The following is a 21,235-nucleotide window of genomic DNA, read 5'->3' as shown; positions in this document are numbered from 1 at the left end:
GGGGGAAATGGGTTAATGCTGGCCACAGGAATAGTGAAGTCCTCATCAGGTGTCATAATTCTCATCAGAACAAAGGCACATTCAATGCATTTGTCATGCACACACAAAGCCCCAAATAAAATAGTCTGTTGGTGATATCACTAATATTTCACTAAGATACATGACTGAAATTATGCTATCAAATATTATACAATAAAGCAATAATGTAAAAATGTCCCTACCACTGAGGATACTTGTAGTATTGCAATACTTGTAATATGTATAAGTAGGTTAAAAAAATTGCACACATAAGTGCAAAAGGATAAGAATAAGGCCCCTAATCATTCAAACTCCTCACGATTTCATAATCCAATTTAGCATCCCAGCTCTTGGACTTAATTAACAAATTACCTAACACACTTTTCATCATAGCAAGTGTGCTTTTACTTCATCAGTTGCAAAATACCACAATATGAAAATCAAAGTCTCCTGCCATACGTTATTCTATATTGCAAATGCATCTGGAGTCATTTTCTTTGCATGATAATTACCATTCAGACAGCAAGTGAACTAATCCGTTAATTTCCAAAGAATTAAAATTAAAATGAAGCACAGAAGGTGTAATATAGTTCTAGTTCAACAACAGGTGTAAGCTTTGGATCCCACCCAAAATTCCCTTTAAGCCTGTGAATGAATCATTACATAATGCAGAAATGCAAAAATGGGCGCATCCTCGGGAATCAAAAATCTCCATTAGGGAACACTGAGTATAATTTCTGAAGCTTTTTTTTCCCAGTTGCAAATAATAACAATTGCTGTATGAGTCCTGTTACCGATTGTCCTATGCTGTTTCCCTTTAGATGGATCACATGGTTTTAGAACACCTTCAGCAGCCAACATGTTTGGAAGTGGATCAGTCTCACAAAATCCTGAGGGTTAATGCCTGTGATGCCTCAAATCCTTATCAGAAATGGCAGTTTGGAAATTATTATGCTGACTGAAGAGAACACGATCAAAACAGAAACAGAGAATTCAAATCATGTGAATTCAAGAATGACATCTGAGAGACTTGTGACAGCAATTACAAAATTGGAGGTTCATTTCCTAATGGTAATTTAAATCCATCATTTTAAATCACCATATTGAGAGATCAAAATATCAAGCAACAGCACATCTGGTTTGATACGGTTTAAAACATTCAGGCATATTTTCCACTCACTGTGGGGCACTTGGGGAAGGTTGAATGAAAGTTGTTTCAGTAAATGGAAATACTTTCTAAAGTTCCTCATTCCCACCTTAAGCAGACCTTCACTGACTGGCTTCAGAGAGATTAATGTAAGCTACCAGAAATAGTTCCAGGGTTCAACCCCTATGACTGCACGTAGCATCTTGTGCTGCTGTTTGGAAGATCCACATTTGCTCATTTATCCTTTCACAAACCAGCAAAATGAAAGTACCCAGGCCCAGTACCTAAAAATCCATCCAGGATAACAGGAATCTGCTCCTACCAAATTGGATTCACTGATTCTGAAAGGTAGGTATCTGGAGCCACCTTTGAAGCTTGGTTTCCCATGATAAGAGCCCGTCTTTAATCACAAAAAAATATAAACCTTTAAGCACTTCTAACCTAGCAGCAGGCAAGGGTCTATAAGTGCTGTATTTGCACACAGGCACCGTGAATTTGCTACCTTGGTTTGACCTCCTGCTTCCTAGATGGGCAGGGAGTAGTTAGGATGCAAAGCAGTGGGGTGTGCCTTATCTAGCTCTACAGCTAACCCTCTGGGCCAGTGCAAGAACAGTATGAATGCAGTAGACTTTAAAGAGACTCTCCATTCAGCGCTTCTCAGCCAGAAAGACATGCCTCAGCACAGCACAGAGCCATGAAAAGGGAAAATAAACCAAAGGGTGTGGGAACCGTGTGCTGATGAATATCCTCAGAAAGGGCCTGCTTAACCTGAAAAAAACAGACCTGCAGGGACTTGTTTCTCGCTACTAGTAAATCCAAGATGGCACCCACACACTGTTGGGCATGATTTCATGGCTCCTGGGTTGGCCACATGTTATGCGATAGTACTGTATATGTATTCAGTGCAAAGCAAACCAGAAAAGCTTAAATAATGTTAAACTTTTAACACAAGGGGACAAAAGCTGAGAAAATCTGCATCTATGTTAATTGCCTGTTCCTTTCTCATGCCACTGTGGAAAAAATGGAATCTTTGTTTTTCTTAGAATAGAAAATGATCTATCATGGAAGCTTTGAATGTTTTTGTACCTAAGATGAATGAGAAGGTGGGCAGTTGTTAAAAGTATGTAATAGCAGATTAGACTTTTGCTGAATACATTCCTGTCTGTTGAGTATAGACATCCATATATTTTTTTAATCCATTTGATTGGCTGAACTGTAGCTGGTCTGTGATGCAAACACATAGATAGGGCATTTTCTATGCTTCACTGGCGGAGCTGTGCATTGGTGGGAGCAGAGTGGCAGTGGCAGCTGTGTACCAGGTAGAAGCACAGGATAAGAATGTCTCAGGGTGGGGAGAATGCAGCATGTGCACTAGCTGACTGCAAAGGGTGATGTCTCCTAACTGACTTTGCCCACTTGAGGTTCCAACATTTCGATGGCATAATAGCCTGTTACTATCTCCTTCTGCTCCCCTCAGCACTAAATAGTTCCTAGCTTGCTGCTAGTAGGGAGAGAGGATGAAAGTGACTCCCTGTGTCTGCTTATGCCCCAGGGCAGCCATATAGCGGAGGGCAGGAGCTAGCCTTGGTATTGTATCGATTAATGATAAAGAGCATGTGATGTTACACTTTGACGGGAAAAGCAGTTGTTATAAGAATTGGCTAAAATGTTTGGTTTCTACAAACCAAGCTTGAACCTTTTGAAAAGTGTAGGATTGGTTTATTAAAAGAGCCCCTCTCATAGCCTTACCATCAAACTCCTTCCTGATGAATCTCTTTGCTTGGCCTACACTAGCACCTATCCACAGTCCTTCAGCTCCCTCTTATGACTGCCCATTATCTCCTTCAGACGACCACCAGCTACGCTGACCAGTTCAATAGGCATGGCAGGGTCATGAGCCTTTGGACTGGCTAATACCACTAGCAGCAGTAGCTCCTTGCAGACCCTGTGCCCAGCTGAACATATGGACTCATACCCTCCTGAGTCCCTTGTACATTCCCTCAGAGCCAGAGCACAATCAAGCCTTATACTTTTTGTTTTGCTTTGCATTCTCTTCACTGGAAAGCAACCAAAGGGAACACTGATAAAAGTTGCTCCCAGAGAAAGGGTATAATGGTGGCTCTTTGCTCTGATCTGCCCTTTTTGTGTGTAGAACCCTCCAGACTTGATTTAGAATATTCATAGGAGGGGGAGACAGTGAGTAGGAGCTCCACATGTCCAGGAGCAGGAGTTGTTCTGTGCATGAAGAGAGGGTAGAAGATCTGAGTGAAGATCCACCCTGCCGCACTGAAGGCAAAATTGTCCCCTAAGACTATATGTCCCATATTTCCATTTCAGACTTTCCAGATAAGTTTTAAGCCTATGAACATAGAAGCTAAGGACACGTAAGTGCTGACCCTTCCCTCATAAAGAGCTGATTTGGAAGATGGGTTTCCATGTTTACTCTCTTAGATCAAAGTGCTACAGTTGTTAAGTCAGTGGGACATATAGCGCTAGATTCTCCCCTGCATCTGGACTTCACCCAACACAGAGGAATTGAGGGAGATGTTAGGGAGCAAGTTAGAGCCCTTGAATCTGGCCTGATCCTGGCCAGTCTGCAATGGCTCATCTCAGAGGCAGTTCTGATTTATATCTCTGACCTAGGATCCCTAGGGGACCCTACACGAGTGGAGGATTTGTTTAGTGCAGCAGAGCTCTGCTAGCCTCCTTATCCACCCTAATACTCCCCTTGTGCCATGGGTGGTAGGCTGACACAGGAGCCGGCTGTGACAGCGTTACTGCAGCAGGGGAATTCTTCACTGACTTTGCAGCCAGAATCTAGCCAATAACATTAAAAACCCCATTAAAGTAACTAAGCGTTTTGTCTGAAAAAGGGCTGTAGAATTTAGTGCTTCCTGTTCTTGACCTTATTCATGTACCTCACATGGAAAATAGAATTAGATGTAGTGCAGTAAAAATGAGGACTCACCTTTACTCTTACAGCTTTTGGAATCAATACACTCAGTTGACAAAACTCAACATATTGAATACCCCTCTGAATTAATCCTCATGTACATTTTTCATACTGTGAAACTTTTTAAAAGATCTTTTATGTCTGTTGTATGGGAAGGGGGGAACCCTACTGGAATAACTGTCATCATTTAGCAAAAGAACATTTATTACTTTTTTGATAGGGTCAAATTCAGCTGCGACATGATATCTACATCCAGGATATCGTAATGTTTTGCACATGGGACTTTCTCCTTGAGCTTTTTATTATGCCTTTTTCATGTTTTTGTTATGTTTTGTGACAAACTGGAGTCTCATGTAAGTGTGAATGGTCCATAATAGAAATGTAATTCTTACACTCCTTGGCCATTGCCTTGTATGTTGAAAAATTGGTTTATCCAGATATGAGCATGTTGCCTTATTTCTCTGCATACATAGGACTGAACGTTCAACTCAGTTCATATCTTGCTGTTCATGACAGCCAAGCCTTCGCCATCTCTAGTGTTTACAGGCGGTTACGCAATAACTCGTCTTTTCTCTTTGATTTTTCAAAGGGGCCTCTGTATAACTTTACCTTTCACATCAGGGTGCAACACTGACAGTATTTGACAGGCTGAGCCTGCCAAAATATTGATTTGCCTAACAGACTTTCACAGTTGGCTTCTATCCTAACTGTCTTCCTGATTTTTTTCCCCTTTTGTAATACAACTAGCCTGCAGTGACTATCAGAAAAATTACACAGATGTTGTTTGTGCAGTCATGTTTTATCAGACGCATGAATTTCATTAAATTCTGCTTGCTGACATTCAATCATTTGTCACTTAACATGCACCAAATGGTCATATGTCATGATCACTTCACATTTCCAGTCTTGTCATTTGTACTGTTATTCCTGATTTGTGTAAATGTTCACTTCGGTGTTGGTATCTCTTACTTAACATGTCTAACATGTCCCTAGGGACTACTGGTAATAATACTGTTGCTGTTCTGTTACACAATATTATGAAACATTCAGATTATACCAATCAACCTTGTCTGAGAACATTTTTCTGGCATACTCCCGAAATATTCAAAGAAGGCTGCATATGTTTTTCTTGGTTTCATGGAACCACTCACAATTATATTTGTCCAAGAGGGCCTTCTAGAGCCCACGAGACGTGAAGAACACCTTTGTCCCTGCTCACTCATTGACATTCCCATGTAAGAGACCAGATTACCATTACCACCTCCAGTGTCCTTAGTTCACAGATGCAAATGAAAATCACTTCTAATTAGAAAAATGTGAGACCATTTACTAGAATGAGCCTTACTCCCTTTGGCAACTCTTCTGCAAGCGTGCATATGTTTCCGGCTCCTCTGTAGCCAAGTGGCTCTGACTTGTTTGGCTAGGATACAGACAGATGATTATCATGCTCATCTTTTCAAAAATCAAATAAACAATTTTAACACTTTCCAGTGATGTCATTCACAACCTGAGTACCAAATGCTGCACTCTAATACCTTTCATGTCTTTGGATTATAGACATTAGAGATGTACGAGACCTCTTAAATCATATTCCATCCCCCTGTCGATGAGGGATCATCTATTATACATATATTAGAGCGATGATCCAGGCTGTAGTCAGAGTAGCATGTGCATTTAAGGGTAGAAATTAACACAGTCTCATTCCTATAAGGATGATGAAAAAAGCCAATAACACTGAAATTCACATCAATCTTTTCCAGAGATTTTTGCCAAAGACAGCAAAAATTAGGATCACTCCAAAACAATAGAAATATTTACGTACATCATCTAACTTTTCTAATGAGTCATAAAAGACACTACACTAGAAGCTTGGGACCAGAGCTTTGGGACAAAGAATTTGGCACTTGGGGGAAAGTAGGTGCTGCAAAGGCTGTTGGCAAACTTGGTAGGTCCTTGATTCTTGAGCCTCTGCATGTTAGTCCAGTCCTCAGGAGCAACTTACTGCAGCAACAGCCCTGCTCAAAGCAATAACAGCCACCAACAGATCATTCCAGCAGCCAGGGAGTGCCAAACCACAGTACTGCTCATCATTCCTCCTTTACCCCCTGGCCAACTACCCTATGATGGAATCCCCGATTAGCCAGTTATGGTACGTCTACACTGCAACCAGGAGGTGCGATTGCAGCATGTACAGACATACCTAAACTAGTTTTGATCAAGCCAGCTCACTAAAAATAGCATTGAAGCTGTGGCAGCACAAGTGGAGGTCCCATGCAGGATTGTACTTGGGCTGGCAGGCTGTGGTGACACCATGTCTACAATGCTATTTTGAATAAGCTGGTTTGATCAAAGCTAGGTTGGGTGTGCCTATACCTGCTGCGATCGCATTACCCCATTGCACTGTAGCAATACTCTTAAATCAACTTTAGGCCTGTTTTGGGAATGTGAGCTGTGCAAACCAGCCATCTAGCAGTGGCCAGAATCTGACCCTTGGTCATTGTCCACTTGCGGCTCAATTGTTTAATTGAAAATGGTGCTAGGTACTTTTTATGTTTTAAGCAATGAATTGTCCTATGTAGGCATCATTTGACATATAACTGCTGTTCCTGAACTTAACCCTTTTATTTTAGTTTCCATTTGTACCTATTCAAAAAATTGAGATTATTTCTGCCTAAAAGCATTTTTTGTGAATTTTAAAATGTACCCAGGGACACTATGCAATGTAAATATCTCAAATGTAAAAGAAATTTTAAGAATGATAGCTTTGTTCATGACCATGTTGATGAGAAAGGTGTACATGTTTTTAAAATGTGAACAAATGTCTTCTATAAAATGTGATTTATGGGGAGTTTTAACAGTCCATATATGCTGTAAAATAACAGGCCTTCACCCTGTCAATTTATCTAAGTAGTCTGGATCCAAAAGGCTGAAGTTGAAAACCTGATTTGATTTGTATACAAAAATAAGTTAGAAAAGATGGAAATAAAGGACTGTACATGAATATCCTGTTCTGGAGTGTCTCTATGGTTACTGTGTCACTAGCTCTCCTGAATTCCAAGGAATGTTTCCTTCTCTGGGTCACTGTTGGGTAACACTGCAGATCAGTGGCAATCAACCTGCGGCCCGTCAGGGTAATCCGCTGGCGGGCCACGAGACAGTTTATTTACATTGACCATCCACAGGCACAGCTGCCCGCAGCTCCCAGTGGCCGTGGTTTGCTGTTCCCAGCCAATGGGAGCTGCGGGAAGTGGCAGCCAGCATGTCCCTAAGGCCTGTGCCACTTCCCGCAGCTCCCATTGGCCAAGAACGGCGAACCATGGCCACTGGAAGCTGCAGGCAGCTGTGCCTGCAGACGGTCAATGTAAATAAACCATCTCATGGCCCGCCAGCAGATTACCCTGACGGGCCGCAGGTTGACTACCATTGATCTGCAGGCCGCAGGTTGCCTGTCACTGCTGTAAATTATTAAAATGCAAAGCACTTTTAAATCTCCAATTCACTTTGTACTAATAATGCTGTTTATTTCCATTTTGCATTTCACTGAGTTTAGCTAGTGAAAATAGACCTTCCTCTATTGAATCTGGTTGTTGTTCATGGTAATTGTTGCTAACACAGCAGGAAGATGTTGAAATCCAAATTAAAATGTTGCCATTTAAATAGTTAAATTTTAAAAAATGTATCCATTGGTATCAGCTTTTCTAAAACCCTTAAAAAAATCTCAAGTGTGCACCAACATCACATGACAGGGTACCTCCACTGTGGAAAGGAATCAAGTCTTTGAGATATGTCTGAGCTATGCCAGTTGGTCATCTATCATGGAGCCTGATCCTGCACGATTTAAGTGAATGGGACTTTTGTCATTTGGATTAAATGGAAATAGAATCAGGACCATAGAAACTTCCATCCTATAAGTATTCCCTTCCCTTTGTTCTACTCCTGAGATGATGGATTTCATAGACTATCGCCTGTTGAAGACTGCCGAAAGTCACAACTTAGCCTCTGGCTGCACTCACTCCTCCCAAGACTAAGCTTATTTGACCTACATGTAATAAAAACTAACCCACCCCATTCCACTCAGAAACATGTGTGCGTGTGTATTTATATACACACACACTTGCAGAAAATTGCCTGCTTCTCTGAGGTAAATTAGTCCATTTTTTTCTGTACAGAATATTTTTAGCAATATTGGCCTTTGAGAGAAAGAGAATAAATTCCATGACTTTTATTCAAAGGCAAATGTCAAGCAAATTGAATGGCGAGGTAGGGAACTGTTAAGCTCAAGGGGCCAGATTTCAAAGGCACTTAGGCCTCTAAATATGCAGGTAGTTGCCTAGTGGGATTTTCAAAACCATCTCAGTAGGTAAGGCACCTAAATCCCATTGACTTCAGTGAGACCTAGGTATCTAACTTCATTATGTGCTTTTGAAAATCCTACTATGTGCCCATCTGCATCTTTAGCCTCCTAAGTGCCTTTGAAAATCTGCCTTTAAGTGATTGGTTTCAAATAAGGCTCAAGCAATTAGAGCACTGATAATCAAAATCACATTGCAGCCAGTGTTTCCCACCCTCCACGCTCATCCTCATCCCAAGAAGATTCCATCTTTTACTTTTAGGCTACCCATTCTAATCCAGCCCCAGGTTGGCAATCATTGAAATTCATGACTATTTTGATGGCTGTTTGGTGGCCCCATGAAATGAATTGTGATCTCATTCCAGCTTCTGGTCAAGAAGTATCTAGGTCATAAAATCACCAGCACAATTGGTTCTAATTGTCACCTTTACGATTGTTTCAACAGCAATTTTTAGTTTGAATATTCCTGAAGATGGAATTGCCTTCCAGCAGTAGAGACAGAAGAGTCCCTCCAGGACAGGATTGAAACACATTGGTGGGGTAATGTGGGGAAACTTGCATTGCTTATGTCCATGATGTACCTGTTCAGTGGATAATCAGCTTCATTCTCCAGGGGTGTTTATCTAGCATCTTTCATAAGGCAGTTAATTAACTCTCAACTGGTGAACTTGATGGGGTCTGGTTCTTCAGAAATGCTTTTCAACCACAACTTCAGAAGTCAATGGAAGTTACAGGTGCTCAGCACCACTGAAAACCAGGCCCAGCAATGAAATACTTTTTAAAGAAAATAAGTAATTCTCACTTGAATGTCCAGGAATGAAGTCTGGTTTATCTTATTTTTTAATAAAACAGCAATACAACTTCATAAGAGCTAACCACTGGGTTTTCACAAATCAAAGAGCAAATAAACAAGGCTGAATAGTACAATGAGCACTGTGTTTTGTTTGTACAATGAAGAATTGTCTTTTTTTTTGTTGCATATAGCCAATACATAATTGCCTTTTATGTAGGACAAAAAATTCAGAACAATATTTGGTGCTGCTGAAAATGTAAAACTAGTTATTAAAAGAGCCATTATTCTAGCAGGTGTGGTAGATTTCCCTGTCTTTAACAGTGAGTTCCAACTTCCTTTCTAACCTCCTCTCTCACTCTTGTTCTGTTGCTGACCACTTTCCCAAACAAATTCCTTCTGGGATGAAATTTGCCAAGCTTGTCTCAGCCCAAGGTGAATTTTTCTTTAAAATATTTGAGCAATGTCAGCTCATGCAGACTGTAGTTATTCAAGAGTTTACAAATATATTGAAATGTGCTCAGGCAACTTAAAACAGCTGATGCTTCAAATGTGCCTGGTTTTGAAAATCTCACTAAGATCTGAGATTTAAGCTGCATTTAAAGAATATTGAGTATTTTTAAAACTGATAAGAAATGTTGTGAGAAACACTTGGATCCAAAATGGCAGCATTTGAAGAGTACTGATTTTCAGTGTTGTGGGTTTTGATCAGGTAGACAGACAGACACAAACACATGATATGTGCCATATATATGTACGTGTATAAAATGCTGACCTTCAATTTGTATGGTACAGTATCTATGCAATTATCTAATTTACCAGTAACTGATGGAAGATTCACAAAAGATACATATGAGCTGTCTGGATATTAGTTGCCACAGCTGCTCATGGATAAATTAACCATTCATGTCATGTTTAGCCAGCATGCTTTCCTCCTCTCCCCTCCCCTTTTTTTTTTGGCAGGGAGGGGAGAGAGAGAGAGAGATAATATTCATGTAAGCTCTGAATTGAAAACAATTACATCTCCTCCCACAGTAACTGGTGATACTCTGGCTACAGCTGACACAGGCTACTAAGGAAGGAATTTTATTATGAAGTGATTCTCTGGGAAAGGGGAAAAGATATTTACCAAAAAAGGGGCTGCTTTTAGTTACTGGAGATATTCTCATAAAGCTTAAAATTATGTTAACTTTTTTTGTATTCATTTTATATTTAACTTAATCATATTAACTAAAATATATGGACTGAAACAAAAATATCTATTACTGTAAAAACCATTTAGTGCAGATCTGAAGTAATATATTATTGTCTATTTCCTAAAGATTCAGAATATATCAACCCAAGAATGAGTTTAATTGAAACATGAACATTTTAACAGCAAATGCCAACATTTACAAAATGAATTATATATAGTGCCAGCCATTAAGACCCAAAAATTAAGAGGTGCCCTCAGATGATACTAATGGTATTAGATGCTGGATGTAACTGTTTGTAATTACACCAGTGCATTCCAGATTAAAGTTATATATTAAGGAGCACTACCAGGGTGTGGGCCAGAGAAGGAACCTTTGTCAAATGAAACATTATGTGCTTATTTTCTGTTGATCTATATTTATGTGTTTATGCAATTAGCCCTTGATTCCATCAGCACAAAGTGGAAACGGACTGGTGATAGCACAAGGCGGCTTTAGTGCACCGTAAGACACCAACATAAACAGATTTCAAAACAGAGAGCATTGCTGTTGCAAACAGTTGTTTCTTTTATTATCATTACTGCACTCTCTAGTTTTACTGGAACTGTTCTGCTGCCAACTAATTACCAGAATGGCAAATAGCATGGGTCATTTTCTGCTGCATGCAGCTACAGAATTTCCAATTAGTTCAAAAATTTCTAGTGCCTGAATCTTGTTACAAAACCAGGACGAGGGAGATGGGGATGGATAAACTTTAAATCAGCTTGTATTATATTTAGCAAACTGCTGATTTTATTTTTCTCCTATGGATGCTTCTGTATGATTTCAAAGTGAAATACAGAGGTTAAATTTACACAGTGTATTATGAAATTACATACAAAAAGGATATAATGATGACTTGATATGACATGAAGCGATACGTCTTGAAAAAACAAAATGCACTCTCAGCTTAGGCAAATTCCCCACCTCAGTTTATAAATGCATCATGGACTCAAATTCATCAATTCTTTGTTTAGTGTTTCCTTTTCTGATCTTGCGATAGGAGATTGTATTGTATCTAGAATAACTGTGCCTGGAGATATCATTTTTTTTCCCTGAGCCTGGCTGCTCCTCAGGTTTCTCAGCCTGGAAGTTAAAACTGGGGCTGGTAGGAGAGCATTCCTCCCTGTCATTTTCTTGCTTCTTTAAAGGAGACTGCCCACTATTTTCTTTCTTGCTTTCTATCAGCTGTGCTTCCTCCTCCTCCTCCTCCTCTGCATTCTCTCTGTCGTCTAATTGTGTATCAGCTTTAATTTGCTCCTTGGGTTCAAGCATCCACGCTTCTTCCTGGGCTCCTGCTGTTTGGAACTCCTTGGCCTCATTAGCATGAGTAGCTGTTTCTTCCTGAGGTTGCTCTGTGTTCCTTTCCTCCTGTCTAGTTATTTCACATTCTTTGGTGCTTACAGGAATAATCTCCTCACAGGGTCCTGCATCAAAAAACAATTAGTTTCGGATAAAGTATGGGATGGGGGATTTCTTATGCTGCAATATGTTAAAAGTTGCATTTGAATTTTAGTCTGGCTTTCCATAGCTCACATATGCAGATCCCACCACCATGAAAGTGCAGGATAAACTGAACAACCATTTTCCAGAACAGGACTATGTGTCAGGAGCTAGCTATATCTTGAGGCTGGATTTTCTATCACCAGGAACACTCAGATATGCGCCACATTTATACCAACCTGCCCATTCGTGGATTTTGTATCTAGAATAACTATTTGTTCCAGTTTGTGGTTTTTACCAGTACCTTCCTCTATACCATCTATCACGCATCCACCATCTGTCCTTGAAAAGGAGAGGTACTGTGGTAGCACATGGACCTGGAAATCAGGGACACCTAGAATCTATTCCTGGACCTGCTCTGTGATGTTGGGTGAGTCGCTGTGCCACTGCTTCCCTTCCTATCCTTTGTCTGTTTAGACTGGAAACTTTGGGGGCAGGAACTGTCTCTCTCATCATGTGTTTATATAACACCTAAGCAGCATGGGGCTCTGATAATGGTTGGGGCCTCAGTACTGTAATGCAAACCATAACAACTTCCTTCTTCAAGGAGTGGTGTTTGTATGTAAACACTTGAGTACTATTATCTAGTTAAAATAAATAAACCACATGGTTCAACCCTCCCCCAACTGCATTCAAGTAACCTTGTGTTCATATTGTCTTCAATCTCTTCAAACTCCAGCCCTTTCTGTCCTATTGTCTCCTCCTAGTCTCTGTTTAGAGCCTGATTCTGAAAATTGTTATTACTAGGTATTAGTGCTCGCAGGCATAACTCGTTGACACGAATGGTACCACAGCCAGAATTGGGCCCTTCAACTGTAAATTCTTTAGGGCACAGATCACGACCTTACTTGTTTTGCAAAGTGCCATGCACTTCTATAGCATTATAGGTGTGATAAATAATATCAATTTGTGCACCTTCATGATGCTGGAAAGTTATGGCTTGTGACATAATGTGAAAGCAAATCTAAATATAGTAAATGTTTTGCCAAGGTTTGTTATGGCTAATGTAAATAATCAGTCTTAATGCAATGTGAAGGTCCTGAAATCAAGCTCTCAAAAGTCAGGAAATGCCAAAAAGTCAGGAAATTGGAAAGATGTCATGGGCCATGGTTTCTCTTTCAACGTCAACACGGTCACAATCTTAGAGTCAAATGATGGCTAGGCTCCTGCATGGGGGTGGTGGGTAAGAAAGGGCACAAGGAGCCTTTCTACTCTCTCACTAGGATGGGCATGCTGGCCTGCCACCTCCTTCCAAGAGTGCAAGGAACTAATGCAGCCCATGCTCTTATGAGGCAACCTTGTGCCATTAATATTGCATTAACATAGTGTGTATGGGGTAGAGGGAGGATTGCTGGACTTGTTTGGACTGGAGGTATGGGTGGGGGGAGTTGTTTTGCTTTTTTGCATGTTTATTTTTACAGAAAAGATCATTTCAGAGCTATTTGTGGCTTGAGCTGCCAAGCTCAACAGGCTTCATCAGCTAAGCTAGCTCTGGAGTCAACCTCAATTATCTTGAGCATAGTTAACCAGAACTCTTGGGGCTAGAGTCACAAAAAGACTTGGGTGCCTAACTGCCAGTTCAGACTCCTAAATCCCAGATTTAGGGGCTACTTGTATTCACAAAAACCCAGCTCAGCTGCCACCTAACCCTGTAAGCACCTATACTCACTCAGCACTTACATTTCAACAGTACAAATTCCCTAGGTGCCTAAATTTCTGTCTCTGGGCATGCGCACTGCTGCCTAGGTCTAGGCATCTGAACGCCTAAGCTCCAATGTGATTCACAAATGGAGGAAAGAGAGGTGCTTCACCACCTAGCTTATCTGTAGGGCCCAATCCAGTAGGCATGTTCAGATGCTGCCTAACTCCACACAAAATGGCTGAAGTAGGATCACCTCTCTCATAACTTTTAGCCCAGAGATAAGGTTACTCACCTGGCCTGTGGGAGAACTCTGGCTCAAGTCCCCTCTCTGCATGATGAGGAGAACAGAATTTGAACAGGAATTTGTCACCTCTCACATGAGTTCCTCAACCACTGGGCTATGGAATATTCTGATAGGGGGCAGCCTCAGTCTCCCCAGTTGAAGCTATTTCACTTTGGCTAAATACTTAAAGAGTCAGTGGGCCAAAGAGCAAAGGTGAGAATGAGTCGATGGCCTGGTGCGTGGGGCACTCACTTAGGAGGTGGGAGACTAAATGTCCAGTCCCCTCACTCCAGTTTATTTAACCAAAGAGGAACAGCTTCACTACACAGCTAATACCTGCTTGCTGTGTTCCCATCCTCCATTGTTCAGATAACAACCCCCTTAGTCTATTCCACTGGACATTATATGCAGCAAACCAGACAGGGTTTCCAAGATAGCTGAACATGGAACCAGTGTAACATCACTTTCTTGCACAGTTGTTTGCCTCCACAGAGAGAAGGTTCTACCTGCTTTTCCTGCAAAGTGTGTCACTCCACTCCTGGATCAAGAGTTACAAATGTGCTATAAATTCCCTCAGGCACAACAAAGAGGCTGGTTCTCCTCACAAGCTCAACAACATCTTGCTCAAAGACTATTAAGCCTATTGAGTTTGCAATCTCTTCCTGCTTCTGCAAATGAACTTGTAACTTCCTGTAACCAAACAACTTTGCTGTGTGTGTGTTTTTTTAAACCACAATATTTTTATAAGTGCACAGCTAACAGCTCACCAGAATTTTCTGCTGCACATGCTCAGTCCCGTATATTCAAACCTTTAGGATTTTGTTTTAAAACCATTTTCCCCTCAATACAGGCCAGATTGTGATATCCTTACTCGTGCTGAGTACACTACATGGCGAGTATCCCCAATAATGAGACTCACTGAAGAGAAAGATGTTAGGCACTGCCAGTAAGAGATAACAATCTGGCCCTAGGGCTAGATTTTCCTCTACATTCCTGTTCTATTCAGTTTAGATAAGTGGGGGAGGAAAAAGATTTAGAGAAAGAGTTATGACTACCTAATCCTGTGGGCTGGTCTACAATGACACAGTCATGAGTTAGGGTCACCTCAGGGTTTATACCATTTAAATCTTTGGCATGGGACCTTCAGCCAGTGGAGAATCAGGAAGTTATGTTCTTGATCATTCTCACCATTCTCAAGGAGGCACAGCAAAGATTTTGTCCCATGAGTCATAACAGATCATTGTTCAGTAGATCCAGGATATTTTCTCTCTTCAGTTATGGATATGTTACTGACAGACCAGACAGCACGGCATTCTAATCCTTGATTCTGTCAGACATTGCAGCTTAAAAGGATTGAACACTGTTTCCCTTGTGGCCAGCTGTGGTGGTTTAAGGCAGAATGTGGGTCCCCAATTTGAAAGGAGGCTTTGCCATCTGGAAGAGACAGCATCCTACATCTTCAGGCATGGGCTCACGCTGCAGATCCCTGGGCTGCATCAATTGGTTTTTTTTTCATTCCCTCACCAAGCAGCACACTAAGCAGCTCAGCACAAAGACTTAGCAGCATTTTGCAGCAAGTAGGCTTTTTCCTACCCTGTGAGAGGCTGTAGGAAAAGCACAGTGAGACCCCAGAAGCATGGAATCAAGCAGGAGTCCATCCTAGGGTTCTAGGAAATTTTGGTATTTCTGGGCCCCATTAACTCATACTCTACTACTGGTTATCAGCACTTTAGTCTTCATCCATTCATAAGAGTAAGACTCTTCCAGGATAATGAGATCCAGTTAAAAACATTGGAACAGAACTGCAATAACTTAAACAATGTTTTCATCATGGTATCAATGAGAGCGGACAGGCATTTTTCCAACTGTAATTTGTTTAAAAAAAGAAACTTAAAAAACAGAAGGGAAAAAAAAAGACTAAAAAGACAAGAAAAGTGAGAGTTCCGGAAACAACCTGCTGGTTTGAGCTTTTGGAATTAAAATGAATTTTAAGTGAACTGGATTGATATAAGTGAATATATAATTTGCTAATCTCTTTTTAGGAAATGGTGAGTCATCATATGGTCACTTGTTTAGTGCAGACAATTGGTTCATCTACTCTAGTTTCTAACAGTAATTGTATCATTGCCTACACTTGATGCTTCAAGGGAAGAAAAACCTCAAGAAACATGATTTTTGTACTTTGCCATTAGGGGAAACTCCACGCTAATCCCCACTCTAAATCAGCGTATGCCCTGAAATGAGAGACCTTTTTTTTCAAAGAATCAGCAGAAATCAGAAGGTGGAGACATATTAGGTCATCTAGACCATACAATTCTGCCACAAAAAGGTTTAGTCCCTAGAATAAAGGTAATGGAGCTTTCTATAGGAAAATATTCCACAGATTTAATCTTTGGGACATTTTGCCTGATATTTAAAGTCATCTTATTTAGCTCCAAACATATGGTATTTTTATGTTTTTGTTATTTCTCCAATGCAAAACAGGTATTAAAATCGGTGATCCTTACACCCATAAGGGGAGAATAAAAGATTTTCAAGAGAAAGGAAAATGAGTCCCAAGTTTCAGTGAGCTGTTCACTTAAGATTCAGCCTACCCTTCATTCATTCATTAAATATGAGATGTAAAACTAAAATTAAATCTCAATTAAGCACTGGTTTCTGTGTGCTGAAAACCTCAATAACCTGGCTTTGAGGAGTATTCAGCAAAGAAATAAGTTTTAATTAACACTGCCTTTTTCTCACTCTGTGAAACCTTCTTGCTCCAGGGCCACCCAGAGGATTCAGGGGGCCTAGAGTCTTCGGCGGCAGGGAGCCCCTACTGCTGAATTGCGACCAAAGACCCAACACTTCGGCGGCAGGTCCTGGGGTGGAAGGACCCCCCACCACCAAAGACCCAGAGCTGAAGAAGCTCCAGGGGTCTGGGCCCCACGAGAGTTTTCCGGGGCCCTCGAAGCGAGTGAAGGACCCCGCTCCAGGGGCCCCATAAAACACTCGTGGGGGCCCCTGCGGGGCCTGGGGCAAATTTCCCCACTTGTCCCCCAGGGTGGCCCTGTCTTGCTCCAATGGCCACAATTAAAAAGTGAGGATTTGCTAACAATTACCGCAGGGTGGTATCTGAGATACACTATCACACTTGCCCTTTATAATTAGAATAAGAAGCTATGTGGTAACTATGTGGTGTCTATTACCAAACGCTGATATTTTAATAGTACCCACTGTTCTTCCTCTTTATGGTTCTGAGAAGATATAACAGTATCTGGCATCATAAATACCAGGTCCCAGAATGAGGTCCCAGAATGATACATTCTGAGATACCATCAGTGAACCAGGAAGTTCTGAAAGAATTTTAGAGGAGGAAAGATAGAATAAAGAAGAGTCTAGTTTAAAGTTATTTCTGTGCTGGATACCCCCACTCCCCCAGCCTTGTGAAGGTGGACAATCAGCTCAGAAAGGTGTTGTTGTTGCCATATAAAGATGAATTGTGTTGACAAAGAGTTAGGAGCTACTGGAAAATGTAGCATTTGTGCACTGTCTTTGTCGTTAGGTCTTTCAATGAGATGGTAGTAGATGGACCCAGTGAGAATCTGAAATAAAGGGGAACTGCAAAGTGAATATCATCATTGTGTTTGCTCCATTTAGTGTTGAAAGATGGCCTCACCTCATGATCTCACACTATTAATTCCCCTCTTCCACCACTTCCCTTGTTTTGCCAGAGACTTTGGCAAGATTTTTGGAGGACCTAGATTGGTGATATCAAAGGAAGCTGACACCTCAGCAGATGGTCTGACAGCTAATTAGGAATGGGATGTTGAAGCTTGCACATTCCCTGCCACCTCAATATCCCTGCCCCCTCAGTTGAGATGGGAGAGCTGCAACTCAGAATCTGAGAGTCTATGAGTTTCAGCCTTGTAGGAGGTAACGCTCAGTGGAGGCAGTGTAACTGGACTGGAAATTAGGAGATCTACTTTCCATTCTACTTTTAATTTCCAGCTTCACTTCTGACCTGATGTGTGAATTTGTGCAAGTCGCTTCACATTTCTGTACCTCTTTTTCTCTTCCCAGCCTTTGCCTGTCTTGTCTACTTAGATTGAAGGCTCTTTGGGGCAAGCTGTCATTTATCATGCATTTACATAGTATCTAGCTTAATGGGAGCCTTATCGCAGTTGGGACCTTTAGGTACTACTGTATTGTAATACAAAAAGTAATTAATAATCCCATCATCCAGGTCCTCCAGAGATCTTACCCAAAATTGTCCCTCCACCAAAAATAGAAGGTAGTCAAGATCTGATATTTCTAAAGTAATAAAACAAACAGGAAAATAACTTTCCATTATAAAAATAATCAGAGTTGGATTTCCTGCCGTGCAGAAAGCAGCGAAGTAGAAAACACTGACCCACCAGAAGACTGAAGAAAGGCTTAAAGGAGGTTTCCATGACTGCCAGGGAAGTAGCTAGAGATCTTGGGGGAATGACTAAAAAGGACACTGGAAACTGAAACAAGGTAAAAGGATTGTTATGGGTGGGTGGGGGGAGAAGAGGAATTTAACAGTGTGGTGAAAGTGTCCTTGCCTTGGGAAAGAGCTGTTAGACGAGCCAATGCAACTGGCGTAGGTATTCTACATTGGCTCATTTGAGGCCCAGTCCTGTTCTTACTGAAATCCATTGGTGTTTTGCCACTGAGGTTAATGGGAGAAGGATCAGGCCCTTACCAGGAACCAGGATTCTAGCAAGCCTTGAGATTAAACTATACAGTGAGGGAGGCAAAACAGGCCCATTAGACCAGTTTTCCAATGATCTCACCCTCTCCCTACATTGTATTTTTACAGCGCAACAGTGACATCCAGTCGCCAGCTGGATTAATCACAGGTGGTTTGTATATTCCCTCAAGACATATTCTATACTTGCTTCTCCCATTCAAAGGTGGCAGACTACATTTAGATGGGTATCTCCTATTTGTCCTATTTGGCACATCTCTATTTTAAATGACGCTTTAATGTTGCGACAAATGATCTATTCAACATTTTGCCTGTGGGGTCTTAAGTATTAATTAGGCTAAATTGGTTCGGTACTAAAAAGCTGCCTGCAATTTAGAGATAAAGTGCTTGTGGCCAGGCGTTGGGGAGAGGGGAGTCTGTGAAAGATTACTTACTAGGTTTTATTGTACACTTGTAAGGCAACACTGCTGGAATATAGATGTCACTTTAAGAAGGAAAAGCCTTTCTCAAACCTATGGAGCATCTGAAATATAATGTAGCCACTGATAAACGTTTATATATTGTTCCTTTCCTTAATCAAAGCAAGTGTAATTATCCTCAGAGTCTGAGGATACCATATTTGGTAGCATTTATACAGCTCTTCTGCACCTATCCCTGAAAGTTCCATATAGTAATTCTCTGTGTTCACATGATTTTAACATTGAAATATTTTTCACACTTGAATCAGAGTTATTTTTCTGTATTTTTCTAAATAGATCTATACTGTATTTGAGGAGGTGGTTACTATTCATGTGCAAGCTGGTATGGTAAGAGCTGGAGATACTACATGAATGATATTACAGTCAGATGGGCTTATGAAAAAGAAAGGTAACTATAGCAATCTCTTCTCTAAACACTAATAATCAGATCCGCTAATTCAGGCATGTTGCACCTTGAAGTACCAGTTATGTTTTCTAAGGTTCAGCAGTGCTATAAATCATGAGTGACTTACTGCTCATTGCAGAATTAGAATTCAGAGAAGTTTCCTATCTTGTTATTTGGAAAAATAAATACCCGTGCAATTGTTCTTTTCAAAAGCCATCCCTGTGTTCATATGGTCAGCAAAATATCATACATCAGACAGCATTTCTCATTACCTTCTCTTGATTTCTCTTCATCAGTTCTTGTGTTCTCGGAAGGGATGTCAGCTGATCCCTCCTCTAGAGTTGCATTGTTTTCCTCTTGTTTTTCTTTAGAAGACACAAGACAGTGAGAAAGTGACTAATGACAGGAGTTAGTAATGATGATGATGACTAGTTTTCATAGTTATATACTGTCACCTGTATATGATAAGTGAGAACTAAAAACTGCTTATCTCTTCAGCTCTTACTTCATCCTGCCATGCTTGTAGCAATACTGTAGACAGCTAATAATTTCTCTTCCTCATTGTTTCCATTCCTTGTTAGTTCAAATTTATATCTGATTGTGAATCACCTCTTATCCTGGTTTATGTCTATTCACATGTGTGGAGTTTCTGATAACATGTAAATTACATTCTATTATTCATTATGCTATATGTGAAATAAAGGATTGGGTTTTTTTCCCCAAACAAATTGAAAAGAGGCAGTATTGTACTTTACCTTCACATTGCTTCTCCCCGTCAAGAGCACCACATATTGTGTTGTCCTCTACTGAATTCTTGTTATCTTCTTGATTTTCCTTTTTAAGTGGAGCTTCAGGACTGGTTTCTGAATTTTCACATGGAACTGTCCCAACAGATTTTGCTATTTCGTCAATAATATCAATGACCTGCAGCTGAGTTTTTTCAGGTGGTACATTCCCATTGTACTCAAGTATGCTAGATGCAATTGGGACTTCTTCTGTCATGATTACTGTAGTGTCCAGTTAATTCCTTTGGGTCGTACACTTTCACTGAAGTTCCAGTATCCTACAACCACTGCAGAAAAAATAAGCCAAACACCTTATTACCTTTTTCACTGTTCTGCCTCCCCCCCTCAAATAGTCAACAAGCTTTTCTTCTTCTGAAGGCGTTGTAGCAAAACAGAGAACAGAGTAACAATGTCAGGATTTGTCTAGGATTTGCCAGCAGTCTTTTTCTATAAAACTATCCAATCAGCACCTTGCTTGTTGCTTAGAGTCTTCCAGTTGCATAATTAAATGCACCATTTTAATTTACATAAACAAACAATCTGAAGCAACAAAGCTTTTGTGCTGGTATGCAGAGTGGGTCTTTCAGCATGTCAGCCCCATGGTAATAAACAGAGATTTTGTACTCTTGTCACAATGGCTCTTTGTGTGTTCGCCTTGTAACAGGAGCAACAATTGTTCTAAATCTTTAAGCCATAGTGAGTGACCACCTTTATTCATATTAGTTATATGTAACCAGCTTAACATTCCCAACCAGGTTTATGTTCTGGTAAACCTTGAAATACTGTGGGGTCAGACAATGGCTTCATTTTCTATTTGGTAAGAAATAAACTAGCTTGTTTAATAAGTGCACATATTTTGCATACAATACAGTATAATGCTACTTCCTTTAGGACAGCATCACTCGGGCCAAAAAGGCTTTACAGAGATAGGGGTAAACCATGAGAGGTGCTGA

The 21,235-nt window shown here is 40.7% G+C and overlaps 2 protein-coding genes across 3 annotated transcripts in view; one reads left to right on the top strand and one right to left on the bottom strand.

Annotated features, from left to right (window-relative positions):
- The window catches only part of GALNT5 (polypeptide N-acetylgalactosaminyltransferase 5), a 35,837-nt gene extending 28,737 nt beyond the window's left edge, over positions 1-7,100 (top strand). For both annotated transcript variants that reach the window (XM_030580742.1, XM_030580741.1), the window contains one exon: positions 840-7,100. In XM_030580742.1, coding sequence (XP_030436602.1) covers positions 840-980 — 141 coding nt within the window. In that variant the 3' untranslated portion in view covers positions 981-7,100. The remainder of the gene's footprint in view (positions 1-839) is intronic.
- A 2,171-nt stretch (positions 7,101-9,271) lies between these two features.
- Positions 9,272-20,711, bottom strand: ERMN (ermin). The gene is made up of 3 exons (XM_030581089.1): positions 20,253-20,711; positions 19,770-19,862; positions 9,272-11,918 (listed from the first exon to the last, which is right to left on the bottom strand). Exons 1-3 carry the CDS (start codon positions 20,497-20,499, stop codon positions 11,425-11,427), a joined length of 834 nt encoding a protein of 277 aa, XP_030436949.1. The 5' UTR covers positions 20,500-20,711; the 3' UTR covers positions 9,272-11,424.
- Positions 20,712-21,235: the final 524 nt, after the last annotated feature.

This window comes from Gopherus evgoodei, chromosome 11 (assembly GCF_007399415.2).
Source record: "Gopherus evgoodei ecotype Sinaloan lineage chromosome 11, rGopEvg1_v1.p, whole genome shotgun sequence".
NCBI classification, from domain to species: Eukaryota; Metazoa; Chordata; order Testudines; family Testudinidae; genus Gopherus; species Gopherus evgoodei.
This window is presented reverse-complemented; position numbering and strand designations above follow the sequence as displayed.